General features: G+C 26.8%; 2 protein-coding genes across 2 annotated transcripts; both read left to right on the forward strand.

Moving 5' to 3' along the window:
- The first annotated feature begins 455 nt into the window (after window positions 1-455).
- Window positions 456-4,017, forward strand: LOC103484112 (probable serine/threonine-protein kinase At1g01540). The gene is made up of 6 exons (XM_051086718.1): window positions 456-1,077; window positions 1,345-1,452; window positions 1,569-1,694; window positions 2,240-2,401; window positions 2,494-2,620; window positions 2,787-4,017. Exons 1-6 carry the CDS (start codon window positions 563-565, stop codon window positions 3,114-3,116), a joined length of 1,368 nt encoding a protein of 455 aa, XP_050942675.1. The 5' UTR covers window positions 456-562; the 3' UTR covers window positions 3,117-4,017.
- Window positions 4,018-18,310: 14,293 nt separating this feature from the next.
- LOC103484113 (beta-carotene hydroxylase 2, chloroplastic) lies at window positions 18,311-21,323 on the forward strand. Its single transcript, NM_001328470.1, is given in 7 exon segments — window positions 18,311-18,883; window positions 19,018-19,077; window positions 19,178-19,249; window positions 19,491-19,625; window positions 19,826-19,951; window positions 20,809-20,865; window positions 21,056-21,323. Coding segments are annotated over 7 exon segments (933 nt in total). The 5' UTR covers window positions 18,311-18,493; the 3' UTR covers window positions 21,149-21,323.
- Window positions 21,324-26,402: the final 5,079 nt, after the last annotated feature.

Below are 26,402 nucleotides of genomic sequence, written 5' to 3' on the forward strand. Positions count from 1 at the left end.
TTTCTCCTATCATACTTAAGTTGATTTTTTAGCAATAAGATATTCTATGTTGAATTTTTTTTTTTTTAAATGTCAACCTAAGCTTAATTTTAACTGGCAACGGTATGTTCTCGAGGTCGAGAAGTATAGTTTTTTTTCAAATCTTTACTCCTAGTTGTACTTAAAATGACCTTTTCGAAAAAAACATTTATAAATGACAAAATTGCTACAAACATTTTTAGCAAAATTTCGAATTTTATACATTGATTTTGTAAAACTTCACTATTTATCTTAAAAATATCCCAATACTTTCAAAAGTTACAATATCATCCAAGGTATTTTTGAAATGTTTATAAAAGTTGTAATATAATGTAGAGAAGATATTTATTTAAGAAACAAATATTTGATAATTCCGATAATTTAATCTATTTTAAATTTATATTCAGATTCAAGTTTGGCGCTACTGAATCTATAGTTAGTTATTAGTGACCGAAGAGATCGGAATTGTGAAAACTTCCTTCCCTGATCCGAAGTTTCAATAACTGCATCTTCTTCTTCATCCAAACCCTTCCATTTCTCTCCAATGTCATTCAACTCATCTTCCATTCCCTTGTGGCTCTCCACCCGGACCTCATTCGGAGTGAAACTATGGGTTCTCATTCTTACTTCTCTTCTCCTTTTTCTTCTTTTCCTTCTCATTCTCGCCTTCATTTTTCGCGTCTATTGTCGCCGGAGGAACCGTAATTGGAATCGGAACCGTCCAAACAATGATCCTGAAGCTGCGGTTTCGGCCGAAGTTCGTCCGGAGATGGAGATGAAGGTTAAGAAGGGTTCCGATCATCAATTTTCCTGCCAGGGTAGTCTGACTACTCAGCATAGTATTGTCACAGATTGGGAGTATTCTGCCGGCCAATACTCTCCCAAGGCGTTTAAGGACCGGCGGAGAAGGAGCACATTTTCGCTGGAAGAGATTGATTTCGCGACCGATGGATTCAACGAAGAGAATCTCATTAGCACCGAAGATTACGGTGTGGATTACTTCGGAAACATGACTGATGATACAAAAGTGATTATTAAGATATTCAATGCAAATTACAGGTATGTTCTGTTTTGGTAATTGAATCTCGTATAAGTGAGCCAAATTCGATTTGTGTCTAACTAAATCCTGAGGTTATTTAATATCTCTATTAACAGCTTTCCGTCAAAATTAGATAGTTTTTGGTTCAATTCACCCTAATATTACAGGGAGTATGAATCTGTCGATTTCCCCTTATTTAATATTAATAATTCACGTGTTTAAGCTTTAGGTTGTTGTGTTGATGTAAGATCAATATAATTTTCTTATTGATATTCTCATGTTATCAGTTTTGGAGACGACGAGTTCATCAGAGAAGCAGAGAGAATTCGGCATATTAGCCATAAAAATCTGGTCAAGTTGCTTGGATACTGCACCCAGGGAATTCCTAATAATAGGTATTACTCAGAACTCTGATGAATGTGAATCTCTTTTGTTGTTAAGAGATCACAAGTCTTCCATTATTACTACAGAATGTTATATTGAAAACCTTCATGACTTCTGTTGTGTTCAGGATGTTTGTTTATCAAAATGTGGACAATGGGAATTTGCATCAGTGGCTTCATGGATATCCACAGAAACCATTTAGCCCTCTGACTTGGTCCATTAGGATGAACATTATTCAAGGAATTGCAAAAGGGTAAGATGCACGTATCTACAAGTGTATGCTAAGTTAGCTCTGACATTTTTTGAGAACATGATGAAGAATTGACGTTTGACTTTTAAGAAATAAAAATTTATCAAAGTAGGCAAGTAATATATACATACTAGCTCAATGTCTATATACACACTAGCTCAAGTAATATATAGCTCAATGGATTGACGTATTTATATGCATAAAACCCTTGGACCAATGTATTTCATACTTGCAAGTAATTGTTATTGTCATATATGTATCTTCTTTTTAGACTATCTAACAAGTATTTTATATACACATTAGTAATTGTTGTTGTTAGACACGGACGCACTTTAAGTCTTAACATGAGTACTTTTATCTTTCTGTATTGTCTCCATCTTCTCAATTATATCCGAGGAAAAGATCAATTTCAATCGTTTTGATTAATGAAATAGGGATGGAAGTTGTCTGACAGAAATCTTCATAAACAAATTTATCTACGTCAATTGTCAATGTTTATCTTTGAGTTAAGAGTACTCTTACAATGAGGGTTTATCTGTGTTCTGCAGATTAGCATATCTTCATGAAGATGTAGAACCACAAATTCTTCATGGCAGGCTTAGATCCAGCTGCATATTACTTGATCAACACTGGAATCCCAAGATTGCGAATTTCGGACTCGTTGAGCTTTTGCCTTTGGATTACTGGCCTGGACCTTTGGTTAGAGAAACGTTAGTGGGGTCTCATATTTTTTCCTTTCTAATACTGTTTTAACTTCTAAGCTCCATTTATTCAAAGGAAATAATTTGTTGATAACTATCAGGTATGAATCTCTTGATCAGAATGAATCAACTAGTCCATTCACAAAGAAGAATGATGTTTATAGCTTTGGAATACTTCTCATGGAGATGATAACTGGAAAACCTCCTTCGGACTGCAATCAATCACAAGTATAGTATGCTTTGACACATTTTTCTTTGTGGGACGGAATAGTTTTTTTTTTTTTTTTTTTTTTTTTTGTCATATGATATCTGATGAAAAAATGAAGACTTAATATACGGAATATGTGTCAGAAATGGAGATATATTGATGGAAGTTTTTGAATTAAAAATGCAGCCAGATTTGATAGAGTGGGTGAAGTCAATGATTGGGCATCAACAGCCATTTGAAACAGTCGATTCCAAAATGGAAGAAAAACCATCGTCAAAGCAACTTAAACGGATGCTATTAATTGCCCTTCGCTGTGTTGATCCAGACATACAGCATAGGCCCACTATGGCCCAAATCCTTCTCATGCTTCAACCTCACGACATTTTACTCACCGATGTACGTATTTACAGTCATTCACACTCTACATGTATATATATTCTTCTTATATACTCGTTCATACACGTACATATAAGCATATATATTCATTCATGCACATACATGCATATAAATATATAGGTAATTACTAGAACTAACACTTTCAAGGCTAATAATTAAATATTGCGGCATTTTAAAATAATTTCAAGTATAATACAATCTATAAATAATAAATTTTTGTCCGTGATGAACTACTCTATTGATTGTATATCAACTATATAGACTAATTAAGGATGACTCTATCACTCTATCAATTAAAGTATATTGAAGGGTCTAAATTTATATTTACAAGTTTTTTTAAAAAAAAATCAAACCTGAGTTTTAATGATCTATTCGGAGTTGAATGGATTTTTTTTTTTCGTTGAGTAGATCAACACGTATGGCATGATCCTATTGGGCAATGGTGCTCCTAACTATTAGACCAACTAAACATATTAGTTTCATTAAACACTAAACGTTGGAGATAGGGCAAACAAATTTGAGTATCCAGTTGTTTGTGTATAATGTACGAGAGAGAGATTGCACCTATCTACTTTTGTATGGCAAAATGATGGGAAACAGATGCACCCAGGCTGAAGTATTATGTGTGTGTTTTTTCTTTTAAGGTTGAGACAAACGTGTCATTGTCATTTTGTTTTGGAAAACGGAGCTACACATATTTTTACTAACATGCTTTTGTTTTCTTTTTATTTCTTTTTTATGTACACCTTTCATAGGGATGTCAAATCGGAATGAGTAAGTTCTTGTGAAGCTTTGGATGATTGTTTACCATTCCATTATTGAGATTTTCCTTATTTATTAAATAAAAATATATATCTTTTTAATTAATTTGAGGGTTTTTTTTTAGATTTATTCTCCCCTCTCCTAAAGGATAAGAGTTATATAATCAAAATAAAATATTGTTACACTGATTGTATATATTCCTAATTTATTGGATTATAAGTTTCTGCTAATCAAATTCTATCATTTTTTAAAAAATAAAATAATTATATGTGGTAGTATTTTTTCTTTCAACCATATGTACCAATATTTAGTACTTAAATATTTTTTAAATTAGGTGATACTATAAACTGAAAAATTTTAAAACCAAATAAATCCAAATTGATTCAATGATTTGATTTAGTCTTTTGGTTTGTATTTGAAAAAAAACAAATGAGTATTGGTTGGATTTGAATTTTTGTTTGAAAAACCAATGAAAATCAAACTGAACTAATGTTTGTTATATATATATATATATATATATATCCTAAAGATTTTTTTCATTAGGTTTCTTTTAATATTTTAATTATTATAGGTGAGTATAGTTGGTATTTAGAAAGAAAAAACATTTATTATATAACATAGATGCTTTTTATTTAGAAAATAATAGAAACAAAAATAAAAATGTCAATTCTCAATAAATAAAACCCAACGGACTATCCCCTGTCTCACCAGAATTATGACTTTATCGATTTAAATTATTAATTAAATTTAGTTATATCAATTTAAAGAACTTTATATACGTACTAATTTAAGTTCTTAAATTTCATAAATAATATGAAGTAAAGTATATTGAAGGGTCTAAATTTATATATTTATATAAGTTTATAGTCTAAATTGATATAGTTATAAAAAAATTTAGAATATAGATTAATACAAACCCCTAAAATTTTGGGGGTATAAATTGAAAAATTTTAAGAAATATATTAATGAAAATCATGGAATGAAGGGTAAAATATTGCCAAGGAGAAGAAATTTACGAGAAAGGCCTCGTGAAGACGTGAACACGGGTTGGGTTGTTTGTAATGAGGTAGGTTTTTTTTTTTTTTTTTAAATTGTATTAAAATCTTTAAATGAGACATTTTTAAATAATAGTTTGAACTACAAAATAAAAAAATAGTAAAAAGACTATTAAAAAACTCAATCACATCAAAGTTAAAACAAAAAGGAATAATAAATTATAGAAAAAATTAAAAAATGTAGCATACAATATGTTGCAATGATCTTAAAATTAAACTACAAAAAATTAGAAGAGGAAGTTAACAAAATTAAAACTAAAAGTAAAAGAAATGGAGATTTTATGCTCTATAGAAACAAATGTTTAGGTGAAGTATTTAAAAGTTAGACTTTGATATCTAAATTTTTTTTATTTTCCAAAAAAAAGTTTAGATATATAAAATTTTATAAAATATAATAAAATGTAATTTCCCCCTTTACTTCAGATATATATATATATATATATATATATATATATATATATATATATATATATATATATATATATATATATTAGCGAGGGATATAAACTCTTTTTTCTTTAAATCTCCTCACATAAGAGTCTGTTGTAGATTAGTATAATGTTTTCTTTTTTCTTTCTAAATCTCTACTTCATTTAAGTTTTTATATATATATCCAATAGTTTCTTTTTTTTTTTTTATCCATATAACACTTTTTTATTTTATATTAAACATTACTTTTTTTTTTTTACTTTTAGAATATCATCTTTGAACTCGTTGATACATTTTGTTCAAATCTATACTATATAAAATTACAAATATAAATGTACGCTAAAATGGACAAAAGGGGAAACTGATGTTTCTCTCTCTTAGTCCTCTTAGATAGACTAGTAAAAAATTATAGTAAACAATGCATGTGTATGTTTAGATTGTACTAAATTTAAAGGTATGAAATTTAAAATATAGTAGAATTAGATGTATAAGAATTTAAATATAGGACTTGCATATATAAAAAAAGAATTCTTTTATAAAGGATTTTTTTTTGTACATTTTGAAGATAACTTATTGTCACTTATGGACTTGATCTAAACTTTTGTTGTCTTTACTAAATTCTTCTAGATAGTGCAACATAAAATTGTTCATGAGAAAACACATTTTTCAGGAAGATATAGTCCAACATTAGGAATTGTTTGTCCTTGTGCTTCGTTAATTGTCATTGCAAAGTATAAATGAATAGAGAAGTATTTTCTTTTGAACTTGAATAGATATCCATTGTCATTTGGTGGGCTTAATGGTATTTATGGAAGAAAAACTTGTTTTCGTGCAAAATCATCGATTGTTATTTCAGCATGTATAATATTTTTGCTAAATGATCGACATACCAATATTGTCTCATTACACAATCTATTGGATGGATCCAAATTTTTCAATAACAAGGTTGGTAGAAAAAAATCAAGGACGCGTTTTATATAATAGAAAAAAAATGTTACAAAAAATTTTCAACTTTTTTAAGTCTTTAAATTTGTATTATTAATTAGAGTTAATAAATATTTAATTTGTAACTAATTTATAAAATGTAAATGTAAAATCATTTGCATTCCAACTCTTTTCATCATATACTTTAATTCTATTAAACTTAAGTATAATTAATTAAAAAAGTAGTGGCTAAATGAAAAACCATTTGCATTCAACTTTTTATATTGTGCATACTTTAATTACAGTAAAATTAAGTATAATTAATTTAAAAAGTAGTTAGAAAGGATATGCCTTTTACAATTATATATATTACAAAGAACTAAATTCAAGGGTATAATAGAGAAAAAAACTCTGTTCGTGAAATTTTTAGATATCCTATAGATATAGATTACAGAACAAAATTGAAACTATTTATAAAATATAACAAAAACATATTAAATTCTTTCTAATTAGTTTAATTTAATTTAGTTTTTTCTTTTGAAGATACAGAAGTAAGTTTAACTTTTTTTCTATTCATAACAAATACTCACTCTAATTAATTAAATTTTCAACGACATTTTAAAAATAAAACTAATATTCAAGTATTGTACTGTCTGTCATACCAAATAAACAAAACATTAATTATATAATAAGTTTGAAAATAAAAATTATATAAATGTCAGTTACAAAATACAATAATTGATGTAATGATTGTGTTGTCATACATAATCAAATTCAAACTTACACAGAAATAATTCAAAATATAAAATACCATTTAAGACAACTTATCTTTTCGTTAACTAAAAAGAAAATCATTGCCCCATGTATTTCCACACGTTTTTTTTTTCTTTTACATTACTCTCAAAATTGATTACATCCAAAAGTTGACCGGAAGAATCGGAAAAATATCGATTTAAACGTTGGAGGTCGTATCAATTTTAAACTCTAAACCAATAATTATATTAGTTTAGATCCTAAATTAATAGTTATATCAAATTAGTCTCTAATAAAGGCATTAATCTAAAGCTTTAACTTTTATAATAATTTATAAAAACCGTTTATTATTTTACTTTAAAGGTTTAAATTGATATATTTATAAAAGTTCAAAATTTAAATTAACACACTTATAAAAATTCATGATTTAATTTGATATAGCTATTAGTTTGGGATTTAAATTGATACAATTATTAGTTTATGATTTAAATTGGTATGACTCTAAAGTTGAAATTGATATTTGCAATTTATGCATATAATTTTTTTAGATTTTATTTTATTTATAAAATAAACAATCCAATAATATATAGTACGTAACCTCTAATTTTTAAGGGCCATTTGGAGAATGATTGCGTTTGGGGGAAAGAGTTATCTAGATAGGGTTATGATATAGTGTTATGGTAAGATGTGCTTCGGAGAAGAATTAAGTAAGTAGTGTTATGAAATTTATTTTTTATATATTTTTTAAAGTTCGTATTTTAAATCTAATACACGAGTTTCGTATATTTAATTTACGAAATTGTTATATTTTCGTAAAACAATTTTCAGTAATTTCTTTATATGTAACGTCCATTTTCAATGTTTTCTACAAGATGTGCGAATAAATTGTTGTTTTTTTTTAAAAAAAATGTATTATAAATCCAATATACAAATTTCGTATATTTAATTTTTCAAAATATCCTATTTTCGTAAAAAAATTTCTAGTAATTTCTTTAAATATGATGTCCATTTTCAACGTTTTTTACACAATTGTTACGTACGAATAAATTATTAATTTTTTTTTTTAAATTCATATTCTAACTCCAATACACAAATTTTGTATATTTAATTTACGAAATCATCCTAATTTTCATAAAATAGTTTGCCAAATATTTTTTAAGTAATCGTTACTTGAGAATAATTTTTTTAAAATTCATATTTTAAATCTAGTACACGAATTTTGTATATTTAATTTAACAAATCGTCCTAGTTTACATAAAAAAAAAACTTGCGTCAATTTCTTTAATACGACCTGAAATTTCAACTTTTTTAAATAATGGTTACATTTGAATAAATTACTGCTTTTCCTTTTAAAATAAAAATTATAATGAGTTAATGAAGATATAAAAATAAAGAAGAAGAAAGAGAAAAATACTATATTTTGAAAAAGTATGGATAAAAATTTTAGATTCAAAATTTAATTGAAATAAATCTTAAATCAAATCTTATCATTAAATTAAATTTTTTAAAAGAAAAGTCTTATACATTTAAAGTTTAATTACTTTTTAAAATATTTGTTAGACATTTTTTTAGGTTATTTAAGGATTCTAAAGTTATTTAATTTAATATTAAATTGTCTGATTTATTTTTTTATAAATTTAATAATTTTTTTAAAAAAATAATTTAGCTTAAATTTATTAGAAATAGTTTATATATATTATAGATTAATTTTAAAATAAAATACGAAGAAAATACGAAGAAAAAAATACATGAAATAATAAATTTATTTTACATAAAGTTAAATATGAGGATTAAATGTGTAAACTAATCCCAATTAATATTTAATTAAAATTAATTTCATAAAAAACCTAAACTAAAAAATAATATTCTTCTTTAAATCATTATATTTTAATTAAAAACAAATTACATTTGATAAATAAAATAGTAAAATTTAAAAAATAAATGAAAAAGAAGGAAAGAGAGAGAAGAGGGGTTATGATAACCTTAAAACAAGACAAAGATTGAGTTACTATAACCCAACCCAACCCAACCCAACCGTAATAACAAATGACCCCTTAAATTTTGTGTTTAATAAATCCTTAAATTTTAGTTTTATGTTTAAAAAGTTTTTAAAATTTTAAATTAGTATATTGTTGACCACATGTGTATCCAGTTTTTTAAAATACTTTTTTTTTATAAAAGTTAGATGAATAATTTTATGTACAATGCAAACTTTGAAATTTCAATTTTATGTTTAGTAGATTCATTAATTTGAAAAGAAAATATATCGTAAAAATCAATAACAAAACAATTGAAAAAATGATGAATCAATTGGACGTAAAATAAAAGGCAAAAAAGTATACTAAATAAAAGAAATTGAGAATATAAAGATGTATAAAATACATTGAAATTTTTGAAACTTAAGTTGAAAATTCAAAATCAAAGAATGGTATAGACACTTTTAAAAGTTAAAAAGAAAAACATATGTTGAAGTAGATTAAGTCATACGTTGGTTGGTTTGGGTTTGGGTAGTTTACTTCATTAAATTAAAAAGAGTTTATTTGACTAAAATGGGATGTGATTATTTTTTCCCCCTTTACTTTTCAAATGTATTGAATTATTGGTGAAGAATTCAACCTCTCCCTCCTACTTCTACCTCTACCTTGTTAGCATAAATCAAATACTAAGTATGTTTGAACTCCTTTTAATTTAATAATCCTTTCTTTCTTCTCTATAAAATATAAAATAGTATTTGATAAAATGAAATTATTTTATAGAGAGAAGGGTAACCGTTGAAGCTGAGGGAAGTTAGTGAACATCCTCCAAATTGCCACGTGTCAAAAGGGATAAGAAAAAACTGGAGGAGATCCGCGTTGGAGCCAATAACAGAGTGGCCTCAGGGCCTATGGCTCTTTTTGTGGAGCAGAATGCACGCCACGTGTCCTAACCTGGTTTGCTTTTTTATTCTTTTGGTGTGGGGAAAAGTGGTTTGTCGTTTTAAAACTCTCCTTCTTCCTCTCAGTCTTCTCCTTCTGTTTCTACCACCCCCACCAACCTCTCGTTTCTGCTCCTATGCTTTCCTTTCCTCATTCTTCCGCATCAACTTTAACCACTTCACTATTTTCATTCCTAATTAACCATCTTTTACTTACCATTATTTAAAACTGAAAAGTTATTATGTATGATATATAAACAAGATTCTCAAGTCTGATGAAAACATTACAAAAGAGGGTTTAATTGATAACCGAGTTTAGTGTTATAGATTCAACAAAAAAACGCTTCATTCAAATATGGATTTTGGATTACATTACATTATATATTCAGCTCATTATGGGTCATGAAACACCCGTAAAATCAACTCAATACTTGGTTTTACATTTTTAAATATAGTTTTCATATTGTTGATGGATTTTGGATGGTTAGAAACAATTTCAAATTGATTTTTTAAATAAATAAAAAAAAAAAAATTAAGCCTATAAACACTACTTTTGTTTCTAACTTTTTTTCCTTTATCATCTACACTCTACCAATAGTTTAGAAAACTAATCAAACTTTAAAAATTAAAAAAGTAGCTTTCAAAAAGTTCGTTTTTATTTTCATGTTTGAATTCAATTATTATATTTAAGAAACATTAAATGATCGATTATAAGATATGGAAATGAAATAGATTTAATTTTCAAAAATATAAAACACAAGACGAAATAATTATCAAACGGAATCCTCGTTGTTCTCTCTTTCCTCAATTAGTGTGTTTAATAGTCTAAAGACAATGGCTGAATTATAGGTCATGGAATAGGTTGTTTTCACCACATAGGCTATGTGTTTCTTTAGGAATCACCAATCAATAACACCCATTATATTGCAAATTGGTGTCAGGTAAATACAAACAAAACAAACCAAACCAAATGGGAAAAGCAAAAAATAAAAAATAAACAAGAGGAAAACTCCTACAATTAATGCACAACCAAGTGCTTCCTGAACGCAAATATTTGGATTTTCAATTCATTAAAAAGATATGTTTTGAAAATTTGATATGAAATGTCAATGTTGTTTAGAATTTAAATACGTAAACTTAAACAAATGAGTATATTATTATTTGAATTTTGAAGACATGTCTAAATATTTTGAAGTATAATACCATCAATGTTTTGAGTCTTACGATCCTTATTTTTATATATATATATATATATGTTTCTTAAAATGAAAATTTAACTTTGGTTTGAACTTATTTTTCAACTTTTTGATTTGTTCTCTTTCTTTAAAAAATAAAAAGAAAATTATTTATTCTATTATTATGAATTTTTATTTTCAATTCCAAGCAACAAAAATTCTTTCTTCTTATTTTGGTTCATTTTTTATAACCGAATATATTTTAAATACTTTATGTTAGTATATAAATAAACCTTTTAAAATCAGTTTAATGTTTTATTTTATATATTTAAAATATGGCACTGTTTATATAATCAGATTTAAATTTAAGTTATAGAGAGTATATTGCGAAATACTTTTGAAAATATGATTTTTTTTCAAAATAACACTATGATGTTCATCGAACATGGTTTGATCAGCCTAATAATCTAGTTTTAACATTTTCATTTATGGAATATGATATACAGAAATTTTGCTTAGTTATATACATAATAATGCTCTTTGTTGGTGTTTAAATGTAGTTTTTTAATGCTAAAACAAACGTGGTTTAACGGGCGTAAATTTATGTGTTAGATGATATTGGGTTGGACAAATCAATTAAAAAAATCATGAAAAGTTAACGATGATAATCACAAACTTAAGTGACTATAGATTTAAATAAATTTGGATGTTAACTAATCATATACTTGTGTAATTCGATATAATGTTAAGTGAGGTAGGATGAGCAAAAATCAATCATATCTAATCATCATTATAACTTTATATGTATAGTAACTAAAACTTAAATTGAGATTTATGATTCTAGTCTGAAATATAATTAACTTCTAACTTATTTTGGAGTTCCTCATCTTTTACTTTCACATTGAAGCCTCTTTTCTTTGTTTTGCAGATTTTCTCTTCCTCAAGTTATAAATTTTTCCCTTGCTTTTACGTGAAAGTCAAATGAATTTTTCTAAGTTTAGATTTTGGCATCAATTTGTATTACCATTAACCTCAAAGTCAAATGTTCAATCTCAATAGCAAATGAGCTAAGTTATTTATAAATATTACAAAAATTTACTTTTTGTATGTGAAACATTCGTACATAACTGTAATAGAAAGAAAAATTCTACGATATTTATGAATATTTTCAAGGGTTTTATCATTTAAACACAATTTTGTATGTACATAAACATAGAGAAGAAAAGAAAGAAATTGAGAATAAGGAAATAAGTTAATTAATTAGTATAATACTCCCCATTTTTTAATGGATATATATCATGGAAACCGACCTCCCAGGGTAAAGAAAACGAGTGTCACCAAATAATTACTGTCCTCAAAAGTTAGTTATACTTAAAATATTTCGAATTGAAAGATAAGAAAAAAGTAAGAAATTAACGAGCCCGATATTATACAAAACTACATAATCGGGATCATCCTTATTACAAACATAAGGGCAAAACTAGAAGGTGTGATAGGATACAACCTTCCCGTTAATCCCTAAATTTCCTCAACTGCATCCTTGAATTCAATGAAATTGATCATCATATCATTGACATTTGATTCAACCCCAATAGAGGAGAGGAGAGGGAGATGTGTGAACAATTAGACCCAAATTTGAAAAACTATCGAATCTAATACTTAAATATAGTCTAAAATGATATTAGGCACAAACTAATTTTTGAATAGAAGAGGCGTTTTGACATACTTAGAAGTTTATTGCTATAAGACTCAACCACCCCCATCTTGCCCTTATTCTCTATTTATTTTTAATAATGAAATTGCCACTTTATGTGCTTTAAAATATTAATGAATGTTCATAGATTGCATTCGGCTGGTCTTTTTTAATATATCATTCCAAAGTTTTTTCTTCTTTTCTTATTTTAAACAAATATGGTTAGATAAACCAATATTATTGTAAGCAAATTATATTGCAATGATCACGTATATATATATATATATATTTTATAGTTCGACGATTAAATGTTGGAGAGGATCATAAAAGTATTTATCACCTTACTAACTACAATTAAATAATTTGACGGATAACAAATAAAATTATATACTTATTGTTATCAACATTATCTACATCTTTGTATTCAACACACTTTCCTATTAATCTTGAACCTTTCTTGTGCTCAAATTCATGTATAAAACTACAATTCACTATTCAACAAATACAATAATATTAAAGTTTGTTCTTCACTGTTCTTTATATTCAATTTTTCTTTTCATTAATTTCTTAGACTTTCTTTTCTGTACTTTCAAACATTTTTGTTTTGATGTATAAAAGCTTTTACAAATGTTTATAATTTATAAAGTTGGTTTCGGTTTTCAAATTATTTAGTTAAGCCACACTCATGTCTACATTTGATTGATAATGCAAGATAATTGTGTCAATATATAAATTAAACCTTTAAGTTAATTATTTCTATTAGATTTCATTACCAAATTATGTAGGCTTACTTATTTGTTGGTGAGTTTTTCAAGTTAATTGAGATTTTAGTAAAATAGTAAATAAAATAAGAGTAAATGACAAAAGCTCTTCTAAAGTACGATGGTAATTACAATTATATCTTCAAACTTTCAATTATCTCAGATTTATGAAATTGTAAAAGGAAAAAATATGTAATGATTGTATAAGTTTGCGGCTCGTAGTTTGAAGTTCAATTTGTACGAAGGCTTAGATTTTACATGCCATTGAAAATTTGAGAATACTTTAGTGATGATTTTTGGGTGAATGTTAGAGGGTTTTTTTTTAATATTTTAGAAGAGATGATCAATAGTGCAATTTTTGGGTTCATACTCAAATTATCTGTTCATGTCTAAATTTTAGATATTTTTAAATATAGCAAAATGAATAATGATGTCTATTCATTTATAAAATTTAAAATTTTGTTATATTTTATAAATATTTTTAATAATTTTGTTAGTTATAATATTTTTCTTAATATTATTGTAAAAAACAATTTATTATTGATTTAACAAAACACTAAATTTTCTTTTAGTTTAAAATTGAAATTTATGAAACTCCAGTTACAAATTTTTTAAAACTTTAATTCCTATAAATTCAGTTTTAGATCTTAAACTTAGTTATTTAAAAAGCACATATTTATAGTAAATACATAAATATTTTTGTTAGAAAAAAAATTAAAGTGTATCACAAATTAATAAATTTTGTAATTGTCTAATAGATATTTAGAATTTAAATTTTACGTTTAATGAATCTTAGATATATTTATTGAAGATATTTTTAAAAATAATAAAATATCGAAATTATTTATAAATTATAGCACGATCCATCAAAATGTCTGTTAATTAAATTTTTTTCTATTTCGTAAATAGTTTTCGTTATCCATGATAGTTTTTCTTTAAAATATCAACTCATCGATTATTATATAAATTAATTTTTTTTATTAATTAAGATCCAATATTTCAATTTTATATTTAGTAGGTTTATAGATTATAAAATAAATAAATAAATAGATAAAATTAGTTAATAATTTAGTACACACAAAAATTAAAAAATAGCACAATATTAAATGTTAGATGTGTTAGCCACCAACCATACTAAATGATCAATAGATAAGAAAATTGATAATTTTCTTCTAAACATTAAATTCATCAAGTGATAAGGACTAAGGTGCAAACTTTTAACTTAAAAAAAGGTTTAAATAATACTTTTGATTCATATGCTTTTAGTTTTTGCTCATTCTCATTTTTTGTATTTTTATTTTCATCTTTATACTTTTGAATCGTTCATTTTTAATCATTACATTTTCAAATTTGATTTGTTTTATTTTCTCAACTTTTGAAAATGGATAATTTTGATGCCTAAAATAAAATTAAATCAAAGATACAAAGGATCAATTCTAAAAATACAAATATCAAAGATGAACCAAAATTAAAAGTCGATAATAAAAAATAATGAAAACTAAATGTAGAATAAAAAAAAGAATAAAGGAAGCAAATATATTAAAAGAAAAATGATGATCACTCATCAACACAACACAATAGCCTCTTAATTTAATTTAAAACTAATTAGAAAACAATTAGAGAGGTTTAGAAGAAAACAACGTTCGCGGCGAAATACTATTTAATTCAAAAAAAAAAATGCATTATTTCTTAAATTTTGTATATCTTTCTACTTTGGTTTTTAAAATTTTAAAAACCTCGTTAAGATTTTATTGACTTTTTCTAACGGAAGGATGATGCGATCACCTTGTTCGTTGATCCTATTTATTATTTATTCAAATTAGGAATAATCCTAAGTATTTTCGATTCTTTCTATATTTAAATGATGAAATTCTAGATTCATGTGTGGATAAATAATCAAGAAATCCTGTTAATTTGTTTTATAAATCTTTTACATCAGCACAACATGGAAACATAATCAACATATTATATTGTTCCTTTTTTCTTCAAAACTCAAATCTCTCGCATATACTCTTAACTTTTTCAACCTTTATTTATTTATTTTAAATTGGAATCTCGAAGAAAATTAATAGACCATTGAGTAAATAAAAAAAAAGAGCTAGCATATTAGTGTTAAAGGTAAAATAAATCAGAAAAATAAAATAAGTAGGTATAAAATAAACTTTATGAAATTTCATATAATTATTTCCACGATAAATCACAAAACCTAGAAAAAAAATTGGGAGGAAAAGAAAAAATATAGATATTTCAAACTTGACGTAGTATAACTTTTGTATATAAATGAAGTTATTTGTAGCATATAAGTTTAGAAAGTGAAGTAGAATATCCATAAACCAAAATGATAATAAAATAATTTATTGTAATTGGAAGTAAGTTATGTGATTTAACATATAAATTTGGAAGTTGAAACTTTGAAATTTATTAAACTCATAGATACTAATTTTTTGTTTTGAAGTTCAATTGCTATAAACTACTGGAAAAACATAATGGCCATTTGGTTGGTTGTAGTTATCATTAAAAACATTTCACTTACAAAATTTTAGTTAGGATACTTAAACATAAACAAGGAGGGACAAAACGGTTTTGGTATATTTAATTTTTTTTGGAAATGTTCTAATAACAGACTATGGTTTGATCCATTTTCTAGATTAAGAAAAGTGTTATCCAACTAAGAGTTTGAAGTGCTAACATATCATCATCTCTCTACACGTTTTATTTTGTTTTGTTTTTTTTTTTTTTTATCTAATTCTCTATTTTACTTCATATAATTCCGAATAATATACTAAAATCAGTTATTTGATTAGAGTAGATTTATTTTTAAAATTTACTCTAATCACTATTTAGTTTAAAGAAAAATTTAAACTGTTTTTCATAGGAAAAAATGAATAAAAATGAATTTTAAAAAATTACTTTTACTAAATTGATTTTATGTTAGCGACCTGATCTAAGAAGATCAAATGGATAAAAAAATTAAAAACGCTCTTCCAAACATTATATTTAATATTATTTAACGACTAAGGGTGTATTTGGATTGGTTTTTGAAGTGTTTAATTTTAAAAATAATTCATTTTAAGTTAAATTGAGATGTTTGACATTTGTTTGATTTTTAGAAAAATAAAATTATGAAATAAATCATTTCAGAGAAACGACCAAATTTTAAAATAAATGTTTATTTGATGTTTAATGAAAAATTTCTTCCAAATATCTATTTTTCTTCTTTTAATTATTCTATTCCTTTTTACTATCTATTTTTCACTCCATCGTTTTTTTTTTTTAAATACTTTAAATATTTTTTCAATGTATATGAACACACATTTAAATATAAAAATTAGCAAATGTTTCTCTCTCAGTCAAATCTACTTTATCTTAACATCTTTGAAAGAAATCATGAGGACGTCAATGAAGAACGTGATCATTCAGTTCGTGAAATAAAGATAAATGAAGGACGTGATTGAATTGTACATCTTTTTGTCTCGAAATAATTATTTATCTTATTTATATTTTGTTAATGGAAATCAATTTTTTTTTTTATGGTTATGTATTTACATTTCAAGATATTTGTGCTTCTAAATTAAATTTTTCAAAAAAAATTAATACAAAAAATGAAATTAATGTTTATTTTCAAGTAACTAAAAAATTAATAATTTCAAGATAACGTATAATTAATTTTAAAATATATTTATGAAAAGAAGATTCAAAATTTGTGTATTTTTTTATGAAATTAGTTCATAAGTATAAACATTTTGTTAGTATAGGACAAACTAAACCAAACATAATTTTGCATGTAAACATTTATAGAGAGGTTAAACCAAACTTGTGAATGTTTAAAAACTCATTTTAGAAAAAAAATATTGTTTTCAAAAACGTATTCTTAAAAAATTATTATTTTTTCATAGACAATTCAAAGAGACTCTAATTAGCAAACTAATTTGATCCACATAATTTCAGTTTTTATACTTTCAAGATATTCTATTTCATTTTGATCTTTATATTTTCAATTTGTCATTTTGATTATTGTACTTTCAACTTTGGTCATTTCTCGAAACTTTAAAAAATGGTTATTTTGATCATATTTAAAATGAAATATAAATAAATGGACCAAAATGATCAATTTCCATTTAGGAGGAGAAACCCAAATATCACATTTACGTGCATCCTATCAAATAGTTCAATCAAATAATGTTATGTCGTAAATTCTTCTTTTTTTATTTTTTAATGAAATATTTTATTATTTGTGTTGATGTGAGTGATGAGAAAGATATATATATATAAAGATGAGTATATATTGAATTGTACTTAAGTACTATTCTTTTTAGAAGTATAAAGACCAAACCAACCAAAATTAAAAAAATTTCTTATTTTTTTATGAAATATTTTTATTATTTGTTTGATGTGAATAATGCTAAAGGATGCACAAAAGTGGTGCAACCAAGCATTACATTTTTAAAAATATATAAAAGAATATGAACTAAATTTAAAATAATAAAATCAAAATAAACATTTATAAAAAATATTCATGTAAAAAAAAAAAAAACCAAAATTGACAGTAAAATAACAAAAGCAATTATTATTGTTACTATTACAATATTATACATTTAAAAAAAAATAAAAAAAAAAAAGTTGACAAACTGTTAACACTAAGAACACACAAATAAATCAAATGATTTTATTAGAAAGTATAAATATTTATAAACGATTCTATTTTTGATAATTAATATTAAAAAATTGTAAGAGAGAATTTTAAATTTTCCTAAAAATGAAAGATAAAAAAAGGGAATTTTTTTTGTTGTTTTGAGTTTTGTATATAATGGAAAGAAGGGCAGGAGATGGTCCAACAAAGCTCCTCATTTTTTCCTTCTCATTCTAATTTTTCTCCCACACTCAGAACTGAATAAAAAGAAAAACAAAAACAAACTTGTGGCCTCTGTTCCTTCGACCTCCATTTTTATACCCCTCTCTCCGCCGTCCCTTTCTCCGAGAACCTTCCTCTTCTTCCACTCTCTTTTCACTTTTCACCCCTTCTTCTCTCCCATGGCGGCCGCCCTCTCCGCCGCCTTACTCCCCAAACCATTCCATCTCTTCCTCTCTTCCTCCCATCTCTCCCTTAAACCTCCGACCCCCTTTCTTTTTCCACCTTCTGTCTTCCCGAACAGTAGATTCCAATGGAAGATGCGGAGAAAAACTCTGCTCACTGTCTGCGTACTCGTTGAGGATCAAAATAGTTCCGGCGAGGTACACAGTCTCTCCGATGAAGAATCGCCGATTGTAGTTCCTCAGATCCCATCGCCTCACGTTTCCGAAAGATTAGCTAGGAAGAAATCGGAGCGTTTCACTTATCTTGTTGCTGCGATTATGTCTAGTTTCGGAATTACATCCATGGCTGTCATGGCGGTTTATTACCGATTTTACTGGCAAATGGAGGTCCTCTCTTCTTCTTCTTCTTCTTCTTCTTCCTCTATCTACCTAGAAACCTTAATTGTTTTGTTTTTCTCATTGGCGCCGTCTTCTTCTGATTGAATATTGAATTGCGGTTGTTTGATTTTGGCGGTGTGTAGGGCGGAGAGATTCCTTTCTCTGAAATGTTTGGTACATTTTCTCTCTCTGTTGGTGCCGCTGTACGTTTTCAATTTCCATTCATCTCTGTCTTCTCTACTTTTCTTAATGAATTCCATTTGCTTTAATCTGATTCTTCACAATCAATTTGCAATTAATCAGGTCGGCATGGAGTTCTGGGCAAGATGGGCTCATAGAGCTCTCTGGCACTCTTCCTTATGGCATATGCACGAGGTTTCTAATCCCTCTTCACTATATAATTTCTTGATTTCTGTTTTTGTCATCTGAGAAAATTTCTGTTTACATAAATCAACTCTGAAGCTTAATTTCATACCAAACAAACAATCAAAAACCTCTTCTCTATAGATTTAACCATCCATATCTCATGTTCCATATAATTATTTTTACAATAAAACAGAGAAAATCGTTGAGGGTTTGACATTATTGATGTTGAATATTTTGATTATTACAACAGTCGCATCATAAACCAAGAGAAGGACCATTCGAACTGAACGATATTTTCGCCATAATCAACGCTGTGCCGGCCATAGCACTTCTTTCTTACGGCTTCTTCCATAAAGGGCTTGTTCCTGGACTCTGCTTTGGCGCAGTAAATCTCTCAATTTCTCTCTCATTATCTTTGGAGAATCTCAGTTTGTTCATACTCCCAACTGTTTAATGTTTGTTTAATCACTGGGGATTAGTGCTAACAAGAGTGTCAAAATGACGAAAATAGCCTTTAGAGAAATTTTTTTTCCCTTTTTGTGGTATTGAGAAAAGGGGGTTTGACACGCTGGCGGGTTGTGGCAGGGTCTTGGAATTACGGTCTTTGGGATGGCCTACATGTTCGTCCACGACGGTCTCGTTCACAAAAGATTCCCTGTGGGTCCCATTGCCAACGTCCCTTACTTCAGAAAGGTTGCTGCTGCTCACCAGGTATAATTTTAATTTCGACCCAGATAAGTTTCTCCAACTTTAATTAGTCCCTTTTATTTATTTTAAAGTTTTATTTTAGCATATCTTCCGTCTGATTACAATCCTCAGTTAGTTGCTATAGTCAGTAGTTAGTTATTTATAGACAATGAGTTAGTCTGTGTTTGAGTATGAACTATTCTAGTTTGAGTTATTGAGATTTTTGTAAACTATATGGGTTGTTGAAATGGGGGTAAATCTCCCCAAGGAACTCAAATCACCTCTTAGTTCATTTGATGGGTTAAATTGGAGAATACCGAAAAAGGAAATGAGACATTTTGAAAGTAAATTTGAACACAAGTCACAGGACAGGAGTGTGTTATTTTAATAAGTTATTTTTTTTTTTAAAAAAAATAATTTATCTTTGAGAGAAAGAAAATACATTAATTATAAATTTAAATCTTAATTTTGATACTGTGTTGACTTTTCATTAATGACTTTTCGTATTTGGATCACTAGATGTAGATTCTACTAATTAATTATATGAAAAGTGGGTTTAAATAAAATTCTTCTAGATGTCCTCATTTCTAAATTTAAGAAGACCGAAAAAGGTAAAAATATCATGATGAAGTAAACATATAAATGTCGACTCAATAAATATGGTTTTAAATCAACCAACATAATAGTTGAAATAATAACTCCGATAATAATAATTGAATTAATAAGATGCCATGGAGTTTGAAAAGTTTGTACGATGTGACATTAGATTTCTTTTCTTTACAGTTAAAACTACTTACATTTTCCCCATATCTTAGACTAAATCTAAATTTAATTAAATTGAAGCTTATGACTTTTTTTCTTCTTTTTCTCCTTTGCTTTAGCTTCACCATTCGGACAAGTTCAATGGTGTCCCATACGGGCTTTTTTTAGGTCCCAAGGTACGTTTTCGTATTTTCTTTAATTTTAATTGTTATCATGCATATTAATAATTCTATGGAGTTTATTGGTGATAAATATTAAATTTGGTTATATTTTGTAAATATTTTTTTTTATTAAATTTGTTATATTTAAAAATGTTGGATTAATAAATAGATTAATTTATTGTAAATCAAAATGGTGGGTGTGCAGGAACTAGAGGAAGTGGGAGGCTTAGAAGAATTGGAGAAGGAAATCAACCGAAGAATAAAATGGACGGCGCCAAAATCAAACTATGGTTCTTGATGGACCAATATTATGTGAAAATTTAAAAAAGAAAAGAAGAAAAAGAAAGCTTTACCTGAGCAGTAACTTTTTTCTTTTTCTAATATTAAAAAGCCAAATATTATTTAGTTCAGAGCTTTTTCTTTTTAGTGTATGAAGTAAAGAAGTAAAAGAATGAGTATAGTGAATTGGGTACACAAATGTTTCACTCTACCTTTTCCTAATTTCTATACTGAGTTAACAAATAAAAATACACGTCAGCCGAACGTAAACAAACAACACACTCAATATTTATGTAAAAATATGTAATTATTTGAGCAAGTAGGGTAGCGTATATTACGAATTCTTACATTCGTTTAATTGATGATGGTGTAACTGTTCATATAAATGAATAAGACAATATTTCTTCTTTTTCTTTTTGTAAAAGAAAATAATAATAAAGGAAAGAAAGAGACAAATCATCTCTTGTTATAGAATTTTGTATTTGGAATGGATGATTTAATTGAAGTATTGAAGTATGGGGTCAAGATTGATGGATATGCAGCGAGGATAAATGTATAAAGGGTACACCCACAGCCCACACGTGAAAGTCATTTGCTTCGCCCTTTGAATATTCAACTTTAACCAATTATACTTTTCTTTTTTTTTTTAAAAAAAAAAAACCTTTATTGAATTATAGTGCGAATAGAAATGAGAAAATGCTTTCTCCTCTTTAAATTTTGTCTTTACTTTCTATTTCCTTGTTAAGTTTCAAAATCTAATATAATTAGACCGCAAAACTTGATCAATTTGTTTTCAAATTTCTCCACAAATTTTAAAATGTTAATTTTAAGTTTGAGATTTAAGTTTTTTTTCGAATAATTTATATTATTTCCTTCAATTTTAATATCATAATGAAGTGAAATCTTAAAAGTATATTTTTAAATATAATAAAATAAACCATTATATTTACTATATACGTAAAATTTTAGATTTTATCGATGATAGATATGATAAACTTTTTGTATATCAATATGTTTAATAAAAGCATATCAATGTTTATTCATCTATACTATTAATAAAATCTAAAATTTTGCTATATATTGTAAATATTTTATCGAATCTACCATTTTTTAAAAAATTCCTCGATTCTAAATTTAATTATAATAATAATGTAAAATAGTAAAGTAAAATTCATTACAATTTTTTAATTAATTAATTAACATTTAAAGCTAAAATGAAAAAAATAAATGTACCATATGAAAATCTAGACTATAAATGTAAATATAAAAGAAAACTCAAGATTTAGCATTAAAATTGTAATATTTTAGAAGTCGGGAAGAAAGTTAAAAGCAAATCTAAAAGTTAAGAACTAAGAAGGGTAACATTACAAAACTTAAAAATGAGATTGCTCATGCAATAAATGTATACTTCTTTCCCAAAATTCTATGAAGAAAAGTAAATTTTAATGGGACAAAGTTGTTAAGAAAATAGCAATATATGAGTGCATTCCACTTTAAAATATATAAGTTTTAAAAAAAGGTAAGAAATTATAATTAGAATTCAACCGTTTGAAATAGGAATTTAGGACCGACCTTAAAAATTAAAATATGTCGTAATTAGTTGAGAACGAAGATTAGATCACTACATTCAAATTAGAAAATCTCATTTGTAAATAATCCGGTCTTAGAAAAGAATTACCAAAATCTTCTAAAACAAAAATGTAAATGGCGTGGATTTTGAAATTCTTATTCTATTCTATTTCGGTGAGGAGCTGGAAGTGGAGCCGTGCAAGGAAGATTGAGTTCATACTTTGCTTTACACGCAATGGATGACCTACACCTTTCAACTTTCTCTTTCTCTTTCACTTTCTTCCTGCCGGTGCCGCCTCAAACCCATCTCCTCCGATTTCTTTCCGAGTTATGCTGAAATTTCGGACCCAAAAGCAAGCTGTTTAGTGCCGAAATGGGTCCACCGGAATTTCATATTTAAGGTCGGTGAAAAGTTTCTTCCCTTTGATTATTTTAAGAATTATTATTGAGTCAATGAGGAGAGGGTAAACGTTTCTCGGATTAACAAAACCTATCCCTATTTTGAGGTTCTGATTAGCCTTAAATCACATGCAAAAACACAAAAGTTCCTTTTTCTAATTAATGCGTTTTAGTGTTTTTGTGTTTTGTTTGTGGGTAAGGCTGTGCACAAACTCAACCAAATATTGCACGCCATGTGTTCGATAAAAGGCCTAAGAAATCTAGAAATGACCAAATTCTGTGGGATTTTCTATCCCTTCCATCTCTGTATTGGATCATCATGATATCTTTATTTTAAATTCATCTCTAGATTTTTCTTAAAAACAATATTATTTTAATTTCATCGAACACCTAAAAGGCTTAAAAAACTCAAATCTATTCTCGATAATGCACTCCACCTGTTTGATAAAATTAGTCCCCAACCAAAGCACTTGCAAGGGATGGGATGAGTCAACCCCATCAAGTGCCCTTTTTCGGATTGCATTTAGCATATCATCAACCTAAAAAAAATTGTTGTCTCCATTCGGGGTATTGGGTTTTTACGTGTCAATTTCTTAGAATCTCCCCAACCCCACGTTTTGCCATTGTCACTCTCCCTTTGGGAGCCCCTCGGAAATTGCTTACCAATTTCTGTTAATTAGTACCGAAAGCCCGTAAGGTCGGGAGTGTGGTGGGAGGCTTCGTTCATGCACTACTAGTCCTTTCAAATTCTTTAAATGATATTTTATAATATCCTCTTCCTCCATTAAGGACCCAATTTGTCAAATTCTAATTGCTTTATTTGTTGGTTTCTTTCTTTCTTTCTTCTTCTTCTTCTTCCTTTCTTTCTTTTGTTTGGTTCACACCCTTGTGTGAGTTTTTTGTTTGTTTCGTTTATGATGATGTTCACCGTCGAGAAGAGTGTCGACGATGAGAACTCTGAGAAGATTCAAATTAAATCAAATTTTCCTTTGGTACTTCTTCTTCTATTTTTCTTTAATGAGATCCAGCCATTGATTTCAATATGTTAATCGATGTTTTATACATTAGATTCAGCTTGGCGATTATTTAAAAATCATTCGACAATAAAATTGTTTTTAGTTGTTGAAATTTAGGTTATATCCTAAATTCCGTAAAAAAAAAAAAATACTTGAATATTCAGTTAAATTCTTATTAAAAGCAAATTCTTGAAAACTAATTAATGTCTAATTAATGGATTTTTAAAATAAAAAAAATATATAGTTTTTAAAAGGTTTCTATCATTAAAAATTCAACTTTTATACTCAATAAAGATATAAATCATTTGAAGAAAATAAGATTAATTTTTAAAATCAACAAATAAATAAAATAGTTATCAAATGTACTTGAGAAATATATAAGTATACGTATAAGTAAGACTATTTATATTTTGAAAAATAAGAAGGAAGTAAGTTTAATTTTTTAAAACAAAAAATGAAATATTTTTAGTTTTTGAAATCTAACTTGTTTTCTAAAATAACAAAAATAAAAAATTTTCGAGATAAATAGTCTATAGACTTAATTCTTAAATCCAAGTTCAAAATGAATTCTTACGCTTTTTTTTTTTTCTGTGAATAAAAGACATATAAACCTCAAAGCAAAGAATGAAGCACACAGAGAAATGACTGTTCTTCTATAAAGCATTTGGTTTTCTTTTTTTCCTCTTCTAAAAATTATGTTTGTTCTCTCACCCATGATTTTCATAAACTTTAGACTAAATTTCAAAAACCAAAATAAATTTATGGAAACTATTTTTTTAGTTTTCAAATTTCAGTTTTCAATTAGAAAATACTCCTATAAAGTATAAATTACAAGTCTTAGTCTCTATAATCAGCTAGTTGTAACTAGTCAAAAAGAAAATAGAAAGGTTTATTTGGTCTTTCACTGTTATTATTATTATTTGTTAAAATGTTATTGTTAAAAAATTTATGTAATATGTTATTCTGTGTTAGATATTATATTAAATGAGGACAAAATAACAGTATAGGAGTTTAAATTCAAAACAACCAAAAAAATTTAATATAATATCTAATATTTTAAAACATTTTTAGGTCAACTTTAAAGAAAATAATTGCAGTAGAATGACTTTTAATACTTATTATTGAATTATTAACTGTTGAGATGATATATATTGACCTAGACCTTAGATTGCTCAAAAGTATGTATTATCATATTGAATTTAATCAAAAAAATGTTGGGTCCATCCATTTTCCATATAGTACTCTATGTTCAGTGCCTGAAATGATTTGAATAAAAATAGGTCCCATTTTAGCTCAATCTTGTCTCCCATTTTTTACCAAACACATTAAAAGCTTCCAAAGCTTTTGGTTTCATCATGTCACCACTTTTAGGCCTTTTTCTTCCTACACATAAGTGGTGATAAAAACCTCTCCTTTTTGCTAGTGGGAAAACAGAATTCATGAAAACGTGCACGTCATCCTTGTCTTTTAATACTCAATTCAGTTTCTTTTTACTCATACCTCAAATTCCACGTAAATTTCTACGTTCAAAGTCAAACGAATTCAAGTGGATTTAGTATTTATTATCATTGTTGAGTTACGAGGAAAATCTTAGTACTACAATTGTATAGGTTAAAAATCCAAAATTTGTCTGTTATGAATTAGAATGTTTATTTTGAAGTATGGAATCAAATGGGTTCTTTGAATGTGTATATATATATATATATATAGGCAAAGTTGCTTTTGAAGATTGTTTTTGGATATTGGGACAAATGAATGTTCTTGCCGATGCTATTTTTGAGGTTGTATGGCTTCGATATCTTCTGCACCCTAAAACTCTACCACTCTTCTCTATTGTGACAATCATAGTCATAACGATGTTCTTCATGAACGGACAAAGCACATAATGATTGTCACTTTTATTTGTCATCATCTACAAAGTTGTTCCACCCTCCGTCTTTAATCCATATCCATTGCAGACAAACAACAAACATTTTCACTAAGGCGCTCTCCTCTACTTGCTTCAATCAGTTACATTATAAACTCAAGTTGGTTTCTACTCTACTACCTTGAGTTTGAAGAAATGTTAATGTATTAAATATTATTATTTGTTTAGGTTTAGGATATAAATTTTGTGTCAGGCTGTTTAATATTGTTAGGATCCTTTTGTCTATACTTAAAGTAGTCTTATGTATATATATACACCCTGTACTTTACTAAGTAATCAAGAAGTCCATAATGCAACAATGAAAACCTAATCCTTTAATAGAAAATTACATAAAAAACAACTTTTCTTTTGATTAATATTGC

Source organism: Cucumis melo, chromosome 6 (genome assembly GCF_025177605.1).
Source record: "Cucumis melo cultivar AY chromosome 6, USDA_Cmelo_AY_1.0, whole genome shotgun sequence".
Classification (NCBI taxonomy): Eukaryota; Viridiplantae; Streptophyta; class Magnoliopsida; order Cucurbitales; family Cucurbitaceae; genus Cucumis; species Cucumis melo.